The sequence below is a fragment of the Mchenga conophoros genome, linkage group LG6, assembly GCF_057382185.1.
Source record: "Mchenga conophoros isolate Kocher_MC1m ecotype Shallow Benthic linkage group LG6, M_conophoros_male_GT1.1, whole genome shotgun sequence".
NCBI classification, from domain to species: domain Eukaryota; kingdom Metazoa; phylum Chordata; class Actinopteri; order Cichliformes; family Cichlidae; genus Mchenga; species Mchenga conophoros.
Window position 1 is genome coordinate 16,399,813 of NC_140531.1, and position 22,846 is coordinate 16,422,658.

At 41.4% G+C, this 22,846-nt stretch overlaps 1 protein-coding gene across 7 annotated transcripts; it reads right to left on the reverse strand.

Annotated features, from left to right (window-relative positions):
• pcm1 (pericentriolar material 1) lies at positions 1 to 22,837 on the reverse strand. 7 transcript variants are annotated; one of them, XM_085276446.1, is made up of 40 exons: positions 22,654 to 22,836; positions 21,353 to 21,467; positions 20,689 to 20,937; positions 19,274 to 19,600; positions 17,981 to 18,151; positions 17,389 to 17,508; positions 16,984 to 17,170; positions 16,532 to 16,641; positions 16,012 to 16,285; positions 15,775 to 15,922; positions 15,241 to 15,456; positions 14,890 to 15,056; positions 13,780 to 13,997; positions 12,964 to 13,106; positions 12,746 to 12,875; positions 12,031 to 12,201; positions 11,713 to 11,891; positions 11,317 to 11,532; positions 10,973 to 11,231; positions 10,696 to 10,841; positions 10,418 to 10,614; positions 9,477 to 9,657; positions 9,086 to 9,390; positions 8,715 to 8,876; positions 8,374 to 8,430; positions 7,993 to 8,165; positions 6,131 to 6,262; positions 5,444 to 5,573; positions 4,859 to 5,026; positions 4,633 to 4,730; positions 3,938 to 4,072; positions 3,632 to 3,835; positions 3,474 to 3,533; positions 3,233 to 3,383; positions 1,855 to 2,015; positions 1,702 to 1,765; positions 1,377 to 1,585; positions 1,175 to 1,267; positions 904 to 1,027; positions 1 to 703 (listed from the first exon to the last, which is right to left on the reverse strand). In XM_085276446.1, exons 2-40 carry the CDS (start codon positions 21,446 to 21,448, stop codon positions 678 to 680), a joined length of 6,357 nt encoding a protein of 2,118 aa, XP_085132572.1. In that variant the 5' UTR covers positions 21,449 to 21,467; positions 22,654 to 22,836; the 3' UTR covers positions 1 to 677. The 7 variants fall into 7 exon arrangements, with proteins under 7 accessions (XP_085132572.1, XP_085132574.1, XP_085132573.1 ...); XM_085276448.1 differs by having other exon boundaries at positions 22,682 to 22,834; XM_085276447.1 differs by lacking the exon at positions 22,654 to 22,836 and adding an exon at positions 22,111 to 22,268.
• Positions 22,838 to 22,846: the final 9 nt, after the last annotated feature.

Here is a 22,846-nt window from a genome sequence, read left to right on the forward strand (position 1 = left end):
TTTGAAAGTTCCAGCATTTTATTAATTAAAACTCATTACTGTAGCCAACATTTTAAATACATGGAAAGACTAACCATTAACTGAAACAGTATATAAAGAGGAGTGTGAAGGGACAGAAGCTGAGTTGGAGCTTAAAGGTGTGTTCAAGCTAAAGAAACATTTAGCTGAAGTCAGCTGTCATCTCTTTGTAAATAGGAACCAACTTCAGAAAAGGTGAGATGTACAGTAACAGTAAGGCCAGAGCAAGACAAATAAAACATTAAAAAAACCAAAACAAACAAAAAAAACCAAAACATCACAACTGATATCGAACTGATCCCAGAACCATGGGAGAAAAAAAAAAATCTAAGGCGGATCTGAACAGGAGCATCAGCACTATAGTGATTCAAGCAGAGGATTAACTGTTGTGATCCAGAGCATAGAAGAAAATTCTCCGCTCCAGATTATCCATAAATCACATTAAATATTCAGGGATAAAATTAACCCAAAAGTGTTGTTGTATAGGAGTACAAGTCTTAGTATTATCTGTTGCACATGTGTTTGTTAGAGAGTCGCAAATGATTTGCAACTTTAAACTATCAGATTAAGAGTTAACAATCCTACAACCAGAACAGGTTTTAGGGTTTTAAAGTATAGTGTTGCTAAAAAACAAACAAACAAAACATCTGTATAATTCTTTAAGCATCCTGGGCAGCAGCGGTTTCTGAAAAATAAAAGAGCAAAAAAAAAAGGGTACAATTTGCTGTCACAAAAAAAAGCTTCACAGTTTGTTTATGTATCGACTTAAAAGCTGCTCGGGTCTGTGGATGTCTGCCGAGAGACGGCGGCTTTGCTTTTGGCGAAATGTGTGACATCCGCACAAACAAAACTGCGATCTTGACTGACAGAGACTGTAATCCATACCTGGTTCCTTCAGTGCCTGCGCGTTTCCCACCAGCCCAGTCAGCAATTCAGTGTTCCCGTTGAGGATCTCTACCGACAGGTTGTTATTCTGCTGCTCCTCCACGATCCTCTTCTGCAGCTCCTCCTGATGTTTACAGCACACAGACACATTGTACAATCAGACACCTTTTGCCACGGGGGTGGGGGTCATGCCTCGGCTTTTAAAATGCTTGCAGTTTGCATTTTAACTGAGCGTTTTTGTTTTGTTTTTTTACTGTTAGTCTTTACGCACCTCACACATGACTGTGAGCTGTAGCGGTAAGTCGTCCACCTTAACAAAGTCGTCCTCATCAGACTTTTGGCTCGCGTTACCAGATCCCACCTCCTGAGCATAGACCCAGAAAAAAAAAAAAAAAAGCAGCAAATTAAGGTTTGACATTATTTCTACAACAGGAAGGGGAAAAAAGTCACATATAGGTCATATTTGGACTTGCATCCACGCTGATCATGACGGGCGAGTCTGTGTCTGGGCTGCTTGTGGTCGTTGCCTCCTTGGTGACATCCTGACCTTGGTACATGGTGGACTCCCTCTCTGAGGCAACAGCAGAAGCCCCAGCTTTGCTCTCCTCCTCGGGGCTCTGGCACTCCACCCTCTCATGCTCCTCCACTCCAGAATCCACAGTCTCAACTGACCTCACGATTTCTGCAAGACAAAGTTTGTGAGTGTGCAAAGAGAGCCCCAAAATATTCCTGACAAGTTTACTATCGCGCACTGGCCGGGATCGAATTCCGCTGCTGAATACGTAGAAAAGGCCTCACCGTCGTCATTCTCCGAGCTCCTCTGTTCAGTTCTTATCTCTTCGGCTTCGCTGGCTGCTGTACCCTGGAGTACAACACAATTACACAGTCAGACTAAGAAGAAGCTGCTTAATAATGTAAGCTACAGCTGTTGCACACATCTCCATGGCTGACCGTGGCTGTGCTCTCCTGCTCCGCCTGTCCGTCTGCAGAAGCCTGTAAGGATGTTTGGATGTCTACAGGTCCTGCTTCAAACTCCTCGATTTCCTCCTCTTCGTTCTCATCCTCCCCACTGCCATAGTTAGTCAGCGCCTGCGTCTCTGCTTTGGAGAGACCTGAAAAGCAAAAAAAAAGTGAAAATGAAACGGCAAAGTGGTCGGGGTGCAGGTTTAAGTGAGCAGCGATTCTCTGTTTTGATTCCCAGCTGGTTGGCCATTTTCCAGGTCGTTTTTACTGTTTGTTCTTGAATAAAGGCGTAAAATCCCAAAAGTATGTGCTTAAAAAAAACCTTTAAAAAGAAAAAAAGATAATGACCTTTGTGTTTAAAACTGTAAGAACATTTGAAGATTCAAAAACATTTAAACGCAATAAATTATGATTACAGATAAAGAGTAATTGAAATATTTGCACCATTTCAAGGGCACCAATCACACTGCAGATACCTTTTATTATTCTGTACTCAGGGTCAGATATCTTTCAACTTGTATACCTTTTACTGAAGCAGCCTTTCAGATCTACTAAACAGCAGCTCATTTAACATGCAGCCTCTGTTTACCTGTTAGAGACGTGGCTGCGATTAAAGTTTTTTAGAATAATGGTGTTTATTGAGCAGCTTTGTAATTGCAGAAAACACGGCATCAGAATTAGACAGCTGCACTGAAACGACTCCACTTCAGCCAGCGAGCAGAGACACTCAATTTTCCAGAGATGTGCTCCCCCTCTGGTTTGTACCACACTGCATGATAATGAGTACACATACACCTAAAAGGTAAACTACTACTTGAAGATCAAAGAAGACCAAGAAGTGCTGACTCTCGTGGTCAGTTACCTGACCTCAAACTCCACCTGTGGGGTGGAAGAAAAGAAGGAGAAGAAAGCGGAACTTTCTTAACACGACAAGAAGATTTTCGGAGCATCGTTGGGTCATGCGGGGATAACTCAGGCCGTCACAGTTCGAGGGCTGCAGTTATTAAGTCAAAACTGAGGCGTGATCAGACATCACGAGAAAAAGTTGCCAATTTTGTGTCATAAATACTACAAAACCGAGTAAAGAGCAAGAAAGTGAGGCTGAAAGAAACCTTTAATGTAAAGTTCCTATCAGAGTGGTTATCAACGATTTCAAATCACAGGATCATAATTTGAATGTTTTTTTTGTTTGCATTTTTAAATATTTAGACTCTTATCACCTCAGAAACAACCTGCCTGACAAGTAACATAATTTGCTGTTTGCAAATTAAAGCAAAGGGCTGAATTCTGTTCACTGAACATTTTTAGCCTGAGGACCTAAAGTTATTCACAAGAACCGCCTTTTCTTACTCCACTTTTCACTCACTGATTGACAGAGGCACTTCCCGTCCACCTTCTTCATCCTCATTATCCTCTTCAGCCTCCGAAGCCTCACTGCTCCTACTGTTCTTCATCTGCGTCTGCAGGTAAAGCTCCTGGGAAGCAGAGGCACCTCCCTGCTCAGCCTCATCTTGGTCCTGGAAGACAGTGAGAGACATTGTCGTTACAAAGATTAATTACTGACAGTTTCACCCAATAAAACAGTCATCGGTGTGAAGATTACCTACCTTGTCTTCATCTGTGTATGCTGGAGAAAGAGATTTATTGCCGCCACCGGCTGTATTATTCTAATACGGAGGAATAAATAAACACAGCATTAAAATTAGGACCATTCAAGCTAACATTGCATTACAAATGCTTGGAGAAAGAAAACAAAAGATGTAACCTTCTGACTGTGTTTGGCTTTACTATGCTGCTCAGCCCTGTTCTTATGTTTGTGTTTGGCTGCCAAAGCGGTGCCGCTGCTGTTGTCCAAATCCTGCATGAGCCTGAAGAAGGCCAGTTCATTGAAGAGGATCTCTGAAATCTCCACGAGCAGGTCCTCCCCGCAATCCTTCAGAGTACGGCCGACAAATTTACTGAGAGAGTCCTGGAAGAAAAACAAAGAGTGAACCGTCAGACAGGCAACTTTTCATGTGATCCAACTGCGCTTGTTGAGGCAAATTTAGAGTAAGGCTGGCATCGGTCCTACCTGCAGTATGCCTCCCAGCTGTCTGTGGAAAAAACGGACAAACTCTTTGCTCTCGTCGTTTTGCTGGGTGAGAGTGAGGACCATGCGCCGGACAGAAGTCAAGAGCTGGACGGAGCACACCTCGTCCATGTTCTCCTGTGAGAAGAAAGACGGACAGTGACGAGTCATTTTAGTCTTCAGTAACTGCTCAGAAGCGCGAACTTTACTGACAACCGAACGCACATTAGAGCAGTGTGTGGACAGCTATCATTCTCATTTCCAACTCCACATTTTATTCTTGGACTTCGCATGAGTCATTTGAAATTAATCCCTGTTTCTCTTATATTTGGTGCAAACCCTCAGTTCAGCCTCTGTGCTCAATGCTATACACCTGAAAGACACACCTTATTAAAGACTGGAAAAACAAGAAAATCTGAAACTGAGGGTTTAGAGCTTCTTTCTTGCAACCATGTACATTTTTGAAAACTGGGAAGAGTTTAACATAATCATCTGACATTTCAAAAGTATATAGGACAGAAAATATTGAAAAGGTTAATAGGTGCCACTTAAAGGCTAATTTGTTCAATACACATTTAGTTGAAAGTTTAATAAGCAATTACTAATAAACCACAATGTGTTTTGCTTCTGTTAAGCACAGAAAATTCACGTCACTTGAATATTAGCAAACTCTATTCACTGTCTGTGGTTTATCCTACCTTAAGGAAGGGAATGACTTCTGTCATGATGGCTTTGATCTGACGATCCAACTGCTGGGTGTCGATCTGAGGGCAGTGCACTTCGCCTCCTGCAGCTCCTGATCACAGAGAAATATATATATTAATTCAAAACGCCATCTATTTATAATAAACAGCCATAAGAAAGACCACAATCAGCCAGCCACAGGCCTTCGTTGTACACATGCAGGGTCTTGTGATTAGGTACCTTCGAGGTGCTCAGCAGGGTTAGCAGAAGGACGTTCAGCATTTGAGACGTCAGAAGTGCCTGCACCTGCAGTGCTGGCGCTGCAGGGGTTAAACTCAGCTTTAAGCTTCATGCGCTCATATTCCCTAATCCTTGCCAGAGCTTTATCTAAATGAATCACCGTGTTGCCTGTCAGAGCCGCACAGAAAGGAGAGGGAAAGGAGGAAAAAAAGGGGGGGGGGGACACACCAAACATTTTACAATCAGTGAAGCAAGAGAAAAAGAACTGAATAATAGATTGTTTTGTATCTGTAAACAGGTTTACACCATGGGATCAAACAATGTATGGCAGCCTTGCTCTCAAGTTATGATAGCAGGCCAACAAGTCAAAGTTTTACATTGCCAAAAAGTCCTGTTGTTTACTTATTGATCCTGACGTGTAAACTGATTGGTTTACCAAAACCAGCACTAACAAGCCCAGCGGGGAAAAAAAGCAAGAGGAGGTACCAGATTTGTAGTTCAAGGCAGAAGGAAAAACGTTTCAGATGAATACCTCCAAGTGGAACTTTAAAAAAAGAAATTTTCCCCAAATACATTTATATATACCCAGGTCATCATTAGCAAAAGGTTCCAGGTTGGAGGAGGTTGACATGGTGCTGTCGTTGTCCACAGATTCTGCATCATCCCTCTTCTTCATTGTGTCTTGCGTGATCCTCAGATTTTTCTCCACCACCTCCTGAAAAAATAATTCAGATTTGAGGCACATACGCTGTGGTCGCCATTTTTTTAGCATGGAAAATTAGACATTTCATCCATCACTCCTGAACGAAGCCATTATTTAGACAGACAAAAGCCTTGGCTCCCAATTAGTACAACTCTGGGGACCCTGGAGAAGAACAAAGACCACATGTCTGATCTGGCAACAGACGCACAGGCAGAACAGGGTCATTTTTTTCCTTTCTCTTTTTCCTTTTTTGAAAAAAATACTTCTGACGCGTGCCGTCAAGTTAAACTCAAAGACAATGAAGATCGGGGAGGGAAAATTAAAGTCAGAAAATAAAGAGGGACATGGAATGATGAAAGGAGACAAGACGAGGTGGGATGAAAGGAGATGAGGCCGAGAGAGAAATTAAAGAAAGGTATAATGAAATGTAAGAAAGAAAGCGAAGGGGAAGGATGACAATGAGGGATGAAAGGCTTCAGAAGGACCAAAGCGACATGGAAGCAAGAGAAAGGAGGAAGAAAAAAAAAGTGTGAGAATGCCATGCTGGGAAGCAATAATGTTTCTCTTACTGCATCACTGGTAGTCAGGCTCTCGCTGGGTGTGAGCTCAGACTGAGAGCCGGCAGCCCAAACTGCAGGACCAAGACAGGGCATCTGGTCTTCGGTTGCACTCCTCTCGGCTAGATGCCTGCTTACTATGTCCTGTAAGAAACACACAGAGAGGGTATCATAACTGTTAGATCAAGTGTTTCAGTGTCTCTATCTGCCCATGTCATGTCACAGACATATAAACATTACAGTGCATCCAAAGACACAAGCTAGAGAGAGTCCATGAATAAGGAAGCCCATCAGCAAAAACAAAAACTGAAGCACTAACAAACACACACACACACACACACACACACACACACACACACACACACACACACACACACACAACCCTAAGTTAACATCCCACCCGGCATGATTTCTTTATCTTGTCCACCATTGCTACTGTTTTGTGTGCATATGTCACTGTACCTGCCATGGCAAAGAGCTACAGCGCTGAACTAGACAGCAGTCAGGAAAAAGAGAGGAAGACAGCCCAAATTCCAGTAAAAATAAAAAATATTCACCCCTCACCTTTATTTGAGTTAATACTGTAATCTTGCTCAATTGACAGGATACATTTAACCAACTTCATGCAACTCTTGAACTTAACTTCCTTTTATGCATGTGGCTAGAGACTGGCCACAAAGTCAAACAATGTTAGTTCCTCTTCAAAGAAAATTTCACTAACCCTGGCTACCAGCAGCTAACACAGGCTTACTGCATCAAAACAGCAATGCTTACTTACAGAAAAGTTCAGGATCTCCTCAACAAATCGCCTCAGTATCACTTATCTGACAGAAGTGAGCTTCACTGGCTCATCAACTCATATCAGACTCCTTTCACAACAAGTTTTACAGCCTCCTCTAGAGTAAATAGACTTGGACACATGCTGACAGCTAAGGTCAACCACAGACTGACAGCCTAGACTCACTATACATGAATTATTACAGTGAAAAAAAAGTTTTATTTCCATTATTTCAGTTTCATAATCATCAGAAGCCAAAATCACATGATTAAAATTTAAAAAAATAAAGAAAAAATAAAAAAAAATAATTTTGAAAAATATGATCTGTAGCCATGTTTTTTCAAAATTAGTTTTTTTGTTTTTTGTTTTTTAAATGATCTGTAGCCAGGCAGCACGCTGGCACGGTGGTTAGCACTGTTGCCGCACAGCAAGAAGGTCCTGAGTTCAATTCCAACATCAGGCCGGGGTCTTTCTGTGTGGAGTTTGTATGTTCTCCCCGTGTCTGCGTGGGTTCCCTCCAGGTACTCCGGCTTCCTCCCACCGTCCAAAGACATGCAGGTTGTGGGGATAGGTTAATTGGATAATCCAAATTGTCACTAGGTGTGAATGTGCGAGTGAATGTGAGTGCGAATGGTTGTCTGTCCCTGTGTGTTAGCCCTGCGACAGACTGGCGACCTGTCCAGGGTGTACCCTGCCTCTCGCCCTATGACAGCTGGGATAGGCTCCAGTGCCCCCCGCGACCCTGAAAAGGATAAGCGGAAGCAGATGGATGGATGGATGATCTGTAGCCATCGTCAGCTGTAGCTCTAGTCTCAACAAAAAGCAGAGATACTTTCAAACCTCTTTCAAAGAGGTGTTCCCAGATATTTTCAGACGATTGTAAAAATCAAGTCAGTGATCAAAGTTATCTTTAATACTTGACAGACTGTATTTACAGATGTTCAGTGCCACATTCTCACACCGAATCCTCTTTCCAGCCAGATGGGAAAAAAATAAAAAATAAAAAAAATAAAAATCACCCAAAAATCTTATTATGTGAACCCAGGACATTGGATTTAAACAGCAGTTGAACATGTTGTGAAAATTTTGAGCCTACCTGTAGGGAATACAGTGCCCTCTGGCGCAAGTAGTCCGTGTTGAGCAGCTGCAATTCGTGGAAGAGCTCAATGAGAAAGTGTGGCCGGGACTCATTCTGGGATATCAAAGTAGCTACTTCAGAGTAAATGGTCTCCCTCAGCGTTTCAAACAGTGAGAAGTCACTGCTTGCATCTGAAATTTAAAGATGTGACACCATTACAGACAGATATTTGCAAACTGCCACAAACAACAGAAAATACCATACAAAAAACTACTGACTATTTTCACAGCTAAAGATTTATCCTGCACACATGTTTAGTTAAGCCAAAAAGGAGAAGAAAACAAAAAAGCCCATGCATGGGATAGTTAAGTAATGCTAAGATCTGCATGGTGACTTTACCTGGTGCTTCAGTGCATGCAATTCTGTTAGAGAGGAAGGGTGTTCTCCAAGCATAGGCTGTGAGTAAGATAAATTAAAATTGACAAAAAAAAAAAAAAAAAAAAAAAAAGGAAATTAACCCAAAATTAAAATGAAATCTGTGGTCATGAAGAATGTGCCAAGTCAATTACATATATATTAAAATAAAAAGACAGGGTGTTATTATGAAAGAGAAAGAATAAACATTCTACAATAAAATAATGTGGATCATAAATAAAAGAAAACACACACACACACACACACAGAAATAACAGAGGAAAAGGAGGGTGCATTGATTTTACTACAAGCAGCTTCAGCCATACCAGAGGAGAGGTCGTTCCGTTTGCTCCCAAGCTTAGCCTTGCTGTCCAGCTTTTCTTGAGTAAGTTTGTCTAAAAGACTCTGATTGTGCTCCTTCTGGTGGCACGTGTCTGCCCTCTCCTGGACAGAGTCTGCAGTGCTGCCAACACTGTCGCTCTCATGACCTGAGGGAGCCACCAACAAATGAAAAGACACATACTGATAATGTTTCTCATATCAATAATTTGACACTTAGGTAAGGAAATTCAGAAAAATGCCCCTGAAGATAAACTCACAATACAATGGAACTGAATTCAACAGCTTTTAAAAGGAGCTTCCTGCATAAAATATTCAATTGGCCTCTCAGCAGGGTGCAGCATTCCACTTTTAATACCTTCACTGTTCTTGCCCTGCCCTTTGCTCCACCTGCGGCGGCTTTTGGGAGTCTTGCTTCGGGAGGCCAGGTTGGCTTGTGCGGAGGCCTTGCGCCCGGTTTTAAAAGTCTTTGTTATGGTGGTGGGATCGACCGGCTCGGGCATGCTGCTTAAGCTTTCCTGCGACCCCTTGTCAAAGTCACGATGTCTTGATTGGTGGTTGGCAAAAATGGGAGAGGAGGAGGGAGACTCTCGGGCCTCAGCGTTAGACAGTTGATGGCGAGTGATATTGTTTGAGTAGGAGGTGTTAAGCCAACCTGCCGCCCTAAGGCAGGGAAAAAAAGAAGGTATTGATAATAATGTTCCATAAAGAAACACAAATGAGTTTTCAGGCAACATTGATTGACATACCCTCTCTCTGTAGAAGTGTTAAGAGGAGAACGCTGCAGCGGTGGAGGGAAACTCAAGTATTCTGTTTTGATTGAAGTGTTGGGATCTGACTTCTGCTTCTGATGTTCAGGAGTAGCCTGACCTACTGCACCTTGAGGAAAGTCACTCATGGAACCAGGGAACAGGGGATATAAATTAAAGCCTTCAGACAGAAAGAAAAAAAAAACAACTTAGATTAAGATGGCAATTAGGCAATTAAGTCAGACAGTGAGATTTTTTTACATTTCACACCTACTGAAGGTCCCCTTTGAATATATTAGCCATTTCTAAATCAAATGCACCGATTGAAAATGTGTAATTCACACCAATAATAACATTTTTTCAATAGTGTTTATGCCAGAGCAGTCACTGGAGGTTATACTTTTAATTTTAGAGTGGAAAATAGGATTTCTGGCCAAGTGTAAAATTTGGCTTTTATAGTACATCATAATCAATAATTCTGGTTAAAAAGTGAAAATCCTTATGCAAACTTGGCCCCTTCACTGTCCACTTTAAAAACAAGTCTTGAAACCCATTTTTCCTCCTTGGCATATGACACAGTATGACCCTGATTTTATTGTTTTAAATGTAATTCTAATTATCATTTTATACTATTTAATTTTTTTGCTATTTGTGCTAATTTTATTATTTTAAATGTCATTTTAATTATCATCTTATTTTTATTTATTTATTTTTTACTTGTTAAGTGTATCATTTCTGGCATGTCAAGTGTACAGCACTTTGTGTTCAGCTGGGAGTTGTTCTGAAAGTGCTATATAAATAAATTGCTTCCTTGCTTGCTTGCAAACTTCCTCTCTTTTCAGACTCAAAAATATTTGCCCTCTCTGTCGTTTCTATTACACAAAAATTCAAAAATTATTTAGAGAATTAAACTCAAAAGCTGATAAATTTTCATATCATACTGGGAGGAAACGGGGATGTCATGTTGTTGGCTGAAGGATGCAGGGTAGAGGAGAAGGGGAGGAAGAAACCAGGAGAGGCTGGAGGGCCGGAGCTGGATTCCTGGGATGATCCCTGCTTCTGGGTTTGCCAACCTGCTGATGAAGAGGAAGGCATAGGCTGCTGCTGATGAAGAAGGTCATTGAGGACCTGCTTTAGTCTGAAAGAAAAGTGACATCATGTAGTTTCTGTACTTCATAGACATAAAGTGAAAAATACATATTGAAGTTGCTGTTATCACCTCTGGATATTGTTCTGTTGCCAGGCCAGCTGGGTGTAGCACTGGTGTAACTGGTGCATGATGAGCTGAACCTGTGGTGATGACAGGTTGTTGGGCAACATGCTGTACTGACCTGTCAGCAGAGTTTGTAGCATGTATGATAGTGTCTGTGGAAACAGGTGAGACACAAAAAGAATGCTTTTCACTTGTTGACAGCGGTTTTAATCCAAACACTGGACACAAACTTCAACCAAAGAGCATTTCAGCATCTGTGCATGTATGTGCCGAGTGCACTAACCTGCTGGTCCTGCAGGAGTGTCTGACACATGCTGGTGCTGTAGTCCAACTGTCTCTGTAGCTGGCTGACCTGTTCCTGCCAGTGATACGAGCCCTCTGTGAAGGAGAGCTCCGAGGCCCAGCGCAGGTTTTCTTGTCGCCGTGTGCCCCCCTGCTGGCTTCCAGACTGGTTCAAACTTCTTGACTGCTGCTTGGCCTTAGTCTTGTTATGAAGAAGCCCACCACTGTCACTGGAAAAGGCTGCCGGAGGCTTCAGATTGCTGCAGACACAAAAAAAAAAAAAAGCATGTAAATTATTGATCACTACACAGTGACATAAATCCTTCCTTTGCCACTTTGTCTGACCTTCCTTGATTCTTCCTGTTACTGTAGGAGCACAGGTTCCTGCTTGGTGAGTAGAGATGAATGTCATCATCAGAGGTGCTATCTGTACATTCTTCCTGCTCTTCTTCTTCCTCTGCGCCCATCTCAGAGCGATATTCCTCCTCCTCATCATCATCATCGTCGTCATCATCGTCATCATCCAGGTGGCATGGAGAGGAACCCCAGGTGGCCATTGTTCTAATAACAAATCATGAACAATGGTTCAAAACGTTTGTGAAACAATGACAAATGACAACCTAGCAGAGGAAATGCTCTGCATCCGAAAAAGAGAGCATGCGTTACACACTTTCGCTGCTATTCATCTTCAAAAAAATTATTATCTCATGAGACAGACCCCTAGAACAGAATCTCTCCTACCTTTCATCCCTGCTGACAGGCTGTGAGGGTGTAGCGATGCCCTCTTGATCTTCAATCTGGCAGGCAGAGTCTCCAAGACCACTACGCCTCTGGTGTTCAGCCATCAATGACTCTAAGTGCTTTCTTCGCTGTCTCAGTTCTTCGCGCAAAATTTGATGGCGACGCATTTCTGACCAAAGCTGCCATTTCAAAGCAAGAACAGAAACGATCAGTGGATGTGGATTATTCTCAAAGTGTAAAGTGTGTTTGATATATCACAAGAGTTGGTTTAAATAGTTAGCTAGCAGGTGTTTTGTCGTCTATGGTGGAGTCTGTCACCTCATTGTCAGTGACTGAAGAAGTAGCTGCTTCTGGGGCTGTGGCTTTGAGTACGGCTGAGTTTGTTTTGGCTCCAGACGATGGAGGAGCCGGGGCGGTTGCAGGAGTGGAAACTGCAAGTGGAACCTTCCTCAGCAAACCCTGCTGACTCACCGTGCTGGACACAGATGACTGGAAGGAAAACCAGCAGAAATACTGTTTACATCTGAAAACAGCTCGTAACACCTGACTTCTAAGCACAATGGCAACATGACATGGCCAACTGTGTTGGAATAAAATCTGTGGTTACAGTTACACTGGATTAAAATTCAATTTGTCATATAACAAAGCAAAAAAAAAAAAAAAAAAAAAGACTTCTGAAGTATGAGTATAAACAAGAGATCAATGTTTTAATGTTACAAACTTTATCTACTAACCTTATGTTATGTACATTTTTCTTAGTGAGTTATTTTTAGAAATTTCAAGTTTGTTTGTGCCATTGGTTGGCTTTGCCATAACTGAGCTGCCTCCAGTCACTTGTGTGTAAACAACAACACAGGTGGACATGAACTGAATCCACAAAATTCAATTTCAAGTACTAAGAATCAGAAATAAAAAGCATTACTTACTACATTCTTAAAGCATTAACATGTCAGTTTTTATACACTGAGACTGTTCCCTTTGCCACCAGTCCTACATATAGCTGCATGTATGTGTATTAATATGAGTCAAGTACCTGAAGGTCAGGGCAAGCCCACTGCAAGTCCTGGATCTTGCCTTGGATTTCAATGAGCTTCTGACGCTCTTCATGAAGCATCTTCAGCTCCTGCTTCTGCTGACGTAGCTTCTCCTCATACAGCTTTTCTCTGTCAGAAGAATAGGGTGGGACTGATGTGATGCAACTTCAAAGTCAAATAAAGGGTTTTCAAAAAGAATATTTTTACAGTTCTGTACCTGGCTTTGCTGGAGAGGGTAATTTCTCTGGGACTCTGTTTTGATCCTGCTCCTAATGTCCCCGGCACAGAAGCCCTGGTGTTATTTGGCTGCTGGCGTAAAGCTTCATCCTCATTAGCTGTTGTTCCATCTGTGTCATCACTCTGGATACACACAGATTGGGTCAGTGCTTCTTCACTAAAATAGTCAGTCGTTTATGATCTAAGGGAACAGTTCAACTGACTGCTTTAAGCGTCTTTAAGAGTCTTTTCCTATTTTTCTTGCAGTTGCAGGTGTGTTTGTTTTTTCATTTTTGTTTTCTCATATTCCAACAAACTAATGTCTTATGTTTATTTAAAACATAAGTAAAAGTAATGGTTGTTGAATTTGTCTCCAAAAATCCAAAACATTTCTACATGTCTACTCATGTCTAAGTACTCTTACTGAATTCCACCTAAAAGCTTTGGCACAGTATCAGTGGTTCAGCTACAGCTGGTAGGGTTAGCATTTAAAGCTTGGAACACTCTGTAATCTGTTAAGTCGCTTCGTATTTCAATAGTGAACCTAAACATAAGTCCCATAAGTACCAATAAAGTGCATGTAAGCAACAGATTCCTCAGTAGTGGGATAAAATGATTAATTTTACACACATTTACAGAATCAGAGCCTCATGATGGTTTACAGTGGTTGTTGCTGGGTTTATTTAATGACAGTTTAATCTGGAGTGTCTTTGCTGTTTACAGGTAGTTTGGATTTTAAAAAAATCTTTTTACTTTGTTAAGCTACACCCAACTCATGACCACAGAACTTTGAGCATTGTTCTCTCATCTTTCTCACTTGAACCATGGCCACCAGCTCCTGCAGCTGCCACAGTTTTTGCTTCGCAGTCTGTCGATGGACCTTCTGACCAAAACCAGCTTCATTCCCAAGGCTGCTCCTCCGACTAGACTCCGATGCCTCGCTGTCTGGAGCCACAGCCTGCGCCCCTCGCTCATTATCAAGACCATCTTCATCCTTCAACAAATTATAGGGGATGTCTCTGTTGTACTGGCAGTCTAAATCAAAGCAAAGTTACAGGAGTATCACTTACAGATCACAGAAAAACAAGACAAAACATTGGTCTGACTTTGACTTTAAGTGGCTGTTCAAGTCAAAGAAATAAAAAATGAAGGTTAACATTATTTTATACAATGGTCAAAACACAGCAGAAGACAACACATATAATGAGTTTCTCATACATAGGATTTTATTTGGACATGCCACCAGGTATTTTAACCCTCTCGAGGCAGGCGTTGCTGATTTGCAACAGTTAAAAACTAACAACCTGATTACCCCACATACATATTTTATGAGTTGTTTTTTTTTTACTCAGAAGTACCACTGCAGGACTTGGTTGTGCATTAGCAACAAAAAGTTTAATTTTAGCCTGAGAGGGTTAAAGACTCTCACGAATGCTTGGTGCCTAATTTTTACAAATTTTTCTGCAGCCTGACGCCGGTTATCTGGCACCGCTTTAGTCTACAGGAAGGATTTGACATGGGTTGTCAAACAAGCGGCAGACTTTCACACCAGCATTACAAACTTACTCTCAGACTGTACTACAGTCTGAGAGAATGGTTGGTGAGCAATTTTTACAATTTTTTCTACAGCAGTTTAGCAGCAGTCAACCTTGTTGCTTTTATTTTGAAAGTTTAAACCCCAAATGGTAGATAGCCCCGCAAGTCCTTCCCATGTCATATTTTCCCTACTGGCTAGCTCAATCTGTTATGTAATTCAGGTGCCGTACTCCAACTACACCGTCTTGGACTGAAACTAAAATTAAAAAATTAAGTGCAGTATAAGCTTATATAAGCCTATTATGACTAACTCTGTTATTCAACTCACATATTCTTATTTATAAAATAACACTAACACCATCAAGTGTGTGTCAGTCTGTGCAGTGTGTACCTATAGCTGAGGGGATGTTGAGGCTTCGAAGGTTTGCTGCTGACCGGTTGTTGATCTCACATTCAGTGTTGAGCCTGCCGTCCCGGTTGTTTGTGGCGCCACTCCTGGGGCTGCGCCCGTTGGTCAGGCTGTTCAGGTCTGCCCAGTTCCCACCGCGCTGTGGGTTCCTAAACAGATAAGGTGCAGTGACCGTTGCGGTGTAGAATTACTTACACACAATCACCTAATTACTAATGCTATCATATTGCAACTTGGAACCAGTGACAATAATAACCATTTTAACAAAAGATACTGAACTTGTTAACAAAGATTAAGAAATTCAAAAAACATTTTATTCATTAAGTTACCCACCTGATGTTAGTTACAGGCTGGCGGTTCTCCTGCTCCGAGTCAAACATGGCCTCAAACATCGAGCCATCCTCCGTCTCATCTTCCTCGTCCTCCTCCTCATCATCGTCATCTTTCACGTTTTCATTTACTGCGTCTACCATCATATCAGAAGTCTGCTCGTAGTACTGGACCAACTCTCGCAGTTCATTCAAGCGCTTGTGGACCTCCTTCAGCTTCCTGCAGGAAGTGAATGAAATGTGAGTATATGCTAGGTTTAATCATTAAAAATTAAGTGACAGGCCAGGAAAATATTTTCACATTTCTCTTCCTTTTCAAAGGCTAAAGTATAGAAAAAAGAAAATAAAGACTGCCATAAACGAGGAGGTCTAGTGTCTTGTTCAAGAGCACTTTAGAAAAGGATGAAACTTGTCAACAGGAGGCCGTGTGGAAGGTTTTGTGACGTCAATGTTATACTATATCCCCACTCCCTGTACAGCAACCTGCTGTTGATATTTGACCTGCCTATTCAAGCTGTGTCTTTGTTTGCGTACGCACCTGAGCTTATCTGCTGAGTTGGAGCTGTCCTGCTGTTGTGTAATTGAAGGATGAAAGGAAGTTGAGGCTGAGGCCCCAGAGGTCAGAGTGGATGGAAACTCTGAAGATCCCCCCATACTCAGACTGTACTGTGCTGACAAGCCGCGACCTAAGTGAATCCACACGCAATTCATCAACAACTTTAGAAGAATAAAAGCCATGTAATGGTTGAAAAGAATGCCTTAAAAATACTCATACGTGAGTTATTATTGAGTGTCTGGTCTCTGAGTGAATGCAGCTCCTGCAGGATCTTGTCCATGGTCTGCTTTTTGTCTTGAAGTTCCTGGAGTTTGGTGAGTTTGGCGCTGGCAGCTGTTGCTCCAGTGTCTAGACCAGTGTGTGGGCCAGAGGCAGAGTGGAGGAGCGGCCTGTGTTGAGGGGGGCCAACAGGCTGCGGAGTCCTAGACCAGCACACCTCTCTGGAGAGGGAAAGACTCTCTGCCTGACGCCGGTTATCTGGCACCGCTTTAGTCTACAGGGAGGATTTTTCAAGATTTGACATGGGTTGTCAAATGAGTGGCAGACTAACGCCATTCACACCAGCATTACAGATTTACTCCCAGACCGTACTAAACAAATAGTCTGACATGACTGGCTCTGATGGAACTGATATGAATCTAATGTAAATCTAAAGTCTGTAGACTGATGGCTCAAACAGAGGGGATAAAATTATATGATTTATGGACATGAGAGAGTAAATTTACAGTTTCTACCATACCTGAGAGTCATGAAGCTGGTTGTGGAACCGCTGGATCAAATCGTTTAACTCATCATTGAGTTCTGAGGTGATGCTCAGACCAGAAACGCTGCCTGTGGTTTCTGTGACAACTAATAACAACAAAGAAATTAAGAGAAAAAAAAAAAAGAAAAAAAAAAAAACAGATTTATTTGTGTCAGTCACTGAATATAAATTTCAACTCTTAACACCTTTACCAGAGAATACTGATTAATGTTTGTAAATACATTAGCTCTGCTGAATAAATATTTCCTGAGAATATTCCATCTAAGATGTCAGGAATGCATAACCGACCGTTTGTGAGACAAATCGTTTTAAATTTTTCCTCTAAGACCAATTTACACAACGATGTGATGTGAATGATCATTCTAACCCTACACACTAATAGTCTGTACACAGTGATTATGCCTGTCACTTTTTACTGTATATCTCACCAGTGTCTTCAATCACAGCGAGTGCCTGCTCTGCACTGTACTGCATGGCCATTAGAGCTTCCTGTCGGCCCTGCAGGGCCCTGAGCTGCTCCTGCTGCTCCAGCATCTTCTTCAGCAACTCGTGCTGCTTACGCAGATTCTCCAATTCTTCTTTCTGGTCAGCACGCATGGCTTCTGGCCTTCCTCCCTAACAATGCAAACCCACAGACAGTCAGCATTATTTTACCAAAAGCCATGTTAACAATACTGTACTGCTACTGAACAAGAAGGTTAGAAGAAATAAATAAGACAAGATAAAAGCCAGAGGAGGGACAAAATGTTTAGTTTCCATTTTCTCATCACAGAACTCAAAGACAAAACAGAGTGTGTACGTACTGCACATATGTATATAACAGCTGTACATACTGTTGCATTTGAAGCATCTGAAGATCGAACTTCTGTGTTAAGAGAAGTGCTCTCTGCCACTGAACCTGAGCCAACTGCAGAGTCCAGCGTCCCCACATCATCTTCCTCATTCTCCTGTGCCTATAAAAGCAGCAGAGAGAACAATCAGTGATTGTAAAAAAGGATAAAATCAAGAACTGGCATGCCTATATACTCCCTCTCGACTGCAATAGATGGTGATGATAATTAATTGGTAGACTACAAGGCTTAAGACTAAAATGTATCTTTCTAGAAATTTTAATTTCTCAGAGAAAATATTAAATAAAACTACACAAAAAATTAATAATAATAAAAAAAAATCACAGAACAATAAAAAATGGTAGTTACAGTTTTTATAGCATATTATAGCTTAAAATATGATTAAACTATTTATTAAATAGCGTGTGGAATAGCCCAAAGACAACAAACTACTGTAGTTATGAAGAAGCCAAATTTGTAAAAGAAAATAAATAAATAAATAAATAAAAATAATAATTTCCAAATGATGTTAAAAGCATGAAGCAGATTCTAAAAGATATTCGGGTGGAGCTGGAGAAACAAATATCAAATTTACCAGCATTTTCTGCAGGAACCGTAAATAGGACTTCTCCTGCTCCTTGAGGTGGTCGATGAGATGAGAAAGACGCTCCACGTTGGCCGGCACGTCATTTTTTTCCACCAGGTCATCCCGCATGGAGCTGGCCTTACTGATATACTCGCGGATCTGTACCAATTTGCTCACCACCTGAGACCAAAGAAAAAGAGGAGGGTGGTGTAAGGGTGTGGGTTTCAGATTGAAAATAAAGAGTAGACTGAGAAAGACTGTAGGATAGGTGAGCAAGCATCTGTAAGGAAGGCTCAGACTGGGCTAAACAAGGGCAAGAAAGGGGGTTGGGCGGAAACACTGGGCACAGAGGGTGGCATATTTATAAAGTGCCCTAAATACAGCCTCGTTTCAGCTGCACTGGCTCTCCCTCACTTTCATCCTAGTTCTCGTTTCTCAGAGTTGAGTGCAGTAACACACGGACGACGACACATATATGTATGGATAGGTTATTTCACTTGCATAAAATATAAATATCAAGAAAAGATCAAAAATTTTCATTGCATCTCAGTCAAATTAACTATAAACATAAATGTGTGTGTTTTTGGTAAGTGCCATTTACCTGCAACACTTCAACAGTCCACACTCTGTCTTTGCTGGAGGTCTTGTACCTGCCCCATAAACTAACTATAATTGCTATTCACCACGTGTAGCTGGTTTTAGGCCTTGTTCCTTGCTTGCAAACATTTCTTTGCAGCATCTGAATGTTAATATTATATACCACAGATAACAATATAACCCCTTTTTTGCAATTTTACATTGAGTAACATTCTTAAACTTTTAAAGTAGGCATTCATAGCAACTAAGCATCCACTCAGCCACTGCAAACTGATATTAACTTATTTTTAGATGTTCCAAAGTTTTTTTTGCTGAAGTTTTTCCAACTTATGAATTATTCAAATGATATTGGTTGCATCCACTTCAAACATAGTGTTGCATTTAAAAATAACAAGCAAGTTAGCAGTTTCAATACTTCACATGTCATTTTTGTCCTGTTTTGATCAATACAAGGTTTCAATGATGTGCAAACATGTTTAACACACTGTTAAAGATTCAAGTTCCCAAATAGATCTCCTCTAACTGCTTTAAAAAGTCTTATTTTCCTTATAGCACCATAGGCTGGTCAGAGTTTTCAATCATTAAAATTCCTATCTACTTAATGGATTGATATGTCTGCAAACTGCTCTCCACTCAATCATCAAAACTCCAAGACATCAAGCGGACATCAAACAACAGATCAAATTAGTAACAACAAAACATTACCTGGCTGCTGTCTATTCTCGGCTCTCCTCTGCCATGTTCCCTGTGCGACGAGGGCAATCTGTCTGTGCTGCCATGACCGAGCCTCGGAGGTTCCTTCGTAGGAACGACAGGAGTTAATGTGTCTCTGAGTCCTTGGCTCTGCTTCTTAGTTTCCTTGGTGATCACTGGAGTAGCCGGGGCAGAGGAGGAGGGGGGGAGCAGCTCCTTGCTTTTGTTAGTGTTTACATGCAGAGGTAGGAAGTTATAGGGCTTCTTGTTCTCGACAGCTAACTGGCGCTGGTTGTTGGCAGCTGTGACGCGCCCCTGGGAGTCACTGCCGATGCTCCTCTGAGTAAGAAAAGTCATCACAAATCAGACAAATCACCACTCAAAGTTTTGGGTATTTTTTATTTTTTTATTTCACAAACTGCAAGTGAAGTAAATGTTCAGAATTTTGTTTCTTTAAAGCAAACATCTGACAAAGGATAAATGAATATTGTAAAGGTATGTAATTTTATTTATATATTTATCTAACTGCCTTTTTTTTTTTTTTTTTAAACACTCTCCTCAACTTCTAGCTTTCTCCACTAATGAAGAGCCAAACAAATAGTTATATATTAACAATCTTCTCTTTTGCTTTCTCCATTTACAATCCCCAAATTCATCTCCCACGCTTGTGTGCCGCTCTGTCATTCTGCCACCCACACTGGTGCAACAGAACAAGGTCAGTCAAACAACTCTGTATCAAACTATGAAAAATATTCTGCTATCACTTCCCGCAGCGACTGCTGAAGTGCCACAGCAGATTTAATCACTAACTTTTTAGTTTGACGGTATGATAAGTGTAGCCTGACAGATACTGGGACTTCTGAGATCATTACCATATAAATTAGTTAATAAACCTGATGTTTTAATGAATCTGACTACTGAATATTTTTGTTCCCAACCGGCAACAAAAGCAACCAAATTTTTTAAGTGAAACAAAGAAATGCGAAGGCTGGGACACCCGAAGCTGAAAAATAAACTGTCCCTGACTCTGGTAGCCAAGCTATAACATTTTTTTGTGTCATTTCCCAGTTGAAATTTATACCAATGATATGTCTGCAACCTGCTCTCATGAGCCAGTATGACTTGTAAGCCTTACTCGATTCCTGTGGCATGCATGTGCATTCCTGTAATTGTTTTTCCTAAAAGACAGCAGCCATATTCATCCAGTCACAGGAAACACTGTCAGATTATAAATTCTGTATTGTGTTACTGCACAACAGCTCTTTGAACAGAAATCAAAAGCAACAAATGAAGCCAGTCAACATTTTTATACAACACCACCACCTGAGACGGGACATAGGTGTCATATCACTAACAGTAAGTCATGCAAGCCACTTTTTAGTAATCTATCACAGTAATACCCATTAACAAAAAGCAAAGCATTTTACCTCATCCAGGTCTGTAAAATTGATCCTCTGCCGGAGTTTGTCTAGTTCAGCCTGGTCCGGTACAGACATTTGGGTCGTGTACTTCATATGGGGGAAGGAATGAGGAGTGCGTGCTCTCCTGCGACCTGCCCCAGGAGTGGACTCTGGCGAAATATCATTAGTGAGGCGGCTTTCCACCACCGCAGCTGACAGCTTTTTCTTGTTTTTCTCTGATGATCGGTTGGCTTTCTTCTGCTGTACACCCCAATCCTTAGGAAAGCACACACAAAAAACAACATTTGAGGTTAATTATTATTCAAGGTAAAATCAATGAAATGTATTTATTTTAAAGGAGAGTGCAGTTTAACATAGTTCCAAAATGGACATGAAACTGATCAGAATCAGAATGAGAGAAGCTTTATTAATCCCGTAGGGAAATTGATTGACAATTAATTACATAATACTATCAAAACTAAACTAAAATACACAGTGTAAATAGCATACAAAAGAAAGTAGGATAGACGGCTATAAATGGGAGTTACCATAGCGTTTATATCACTTGGTAGAAAAAAAAGATAATGAGCTGTACTTCAAAAAGAGAAAAGTCCTTTATTGTCATTGTACATGTACAATGAAATTATGGGGCTTCTACCATTCTGACATTCAGCATTGGGCCAGCCCTTACCATGTTGTTCAGCCTATCTTCAAGACTGCAATTGCTTACAGTCCAGTTGTGCAGCTCTTCTGCACTGTCATCAAAAGGTGTACCTCCAGTTGCCATGCTACCCTCCTACAGCTTGCTGAAATTCACAAAAATTGTCATACTGGTCAGCACAGAAAAAGCACTCAAAATAAGTAAGCAAAAAAAGTAACACACAACTATATCAAAATGACACCCCGTGTGGTTAAGCAAACGCTTCTTAAAAGCTTGCTGGAATCCACAACAGAAAGACACCACACTGAACCACGGACTGAATTAAATCAATTTCTTCAATGACAGACAGGGCATTACGCATCTCATTAAAACGAACTTGACCTTGTTCATAATTTAACTTTATGACTAAGGTCACTTGGCTAATCGTATTTAGCTATTAATAACAACGTACGGTTGATTAAACAGGCTCTGAATAAAACTTCATCAACGCTTCACATGATGGACAGTCACAGTTAACGGTAAAGCTAAATATGCATCAGTTCTTACCAACAGAGTTTAATTAGCGGCTTTATTTTAAAGCTCGAAAGCATCAGTACCTCTGCGCTGATCACATAAACGTGCCGTCTGTTTCGGTACCCTGTCTCTGAGCGCTAGCTACCGTTTGGTTATTGTATGTGGCCCGCTCGGATTCCCGGGGAAAGCTAAGCTATGACATACTCCCCCCAGCGCGCGGCGGCTTCTAGCGCGAGCTTCATTCCTGTACTCCGCAGGAGAATTTATAATATTACCAACAAGAAGTCCAGCGACGAGTATTGCAGCAGCTGGTGTTGGCTATAAACACAAACCCTAGTATCAGCGTACACATCATATTTGCTAAACTTCACTAGCACAACACTTGTGACCTAGTTCCGTCCCGCAATCGCCATGGCAACCCCGACTAACCCGTACCAGCTAACCCGGTGTTTAACGTTTACGCTGGTCTACAAAAGAATGAGAAAACTAGTGTTGCTAGCGAGTGGCTAAAGTTGTCAAGCTTGCCGATGGAGCTGGCTAGTACTAACCAGCTCCCAGGCTCGCCGTAGCAGCTGCTCGCAGTGCAGCTAACTTTAAATGTATAGGTAAAAGTTCGGTCTCACAAATATCTCGCGTAACGACAGCTGAAATACACTTAAAAGCTGCAAATTCGGTCATTTATGTGGATAACTTAAGGTCTGAATAACTTCTGTGCCACCGCACATTAGCATCAACGTAGCTGTACCAAAACGTATCATGTTAAGTGATGGCTTTTGGTCATTTTGTTAGGACTGCACTTGCTAAGGTAGCTAGCTTACGTTCCAAGATAAGAAACGGTGGTGTCACCGTTCAGAGCCAGAAACGGACAGAGATGTTGTTGCCCGTCGTTGTTCTTCATATACGCCAGAAAGAGCTTCACAGATTCTCTCTTCGTCCGGTGAAATCCATTTAATTATTAGCAACGTTTCCGAGACGCACCAACTAATGGACGCATCCCTAGCGTGACATAAC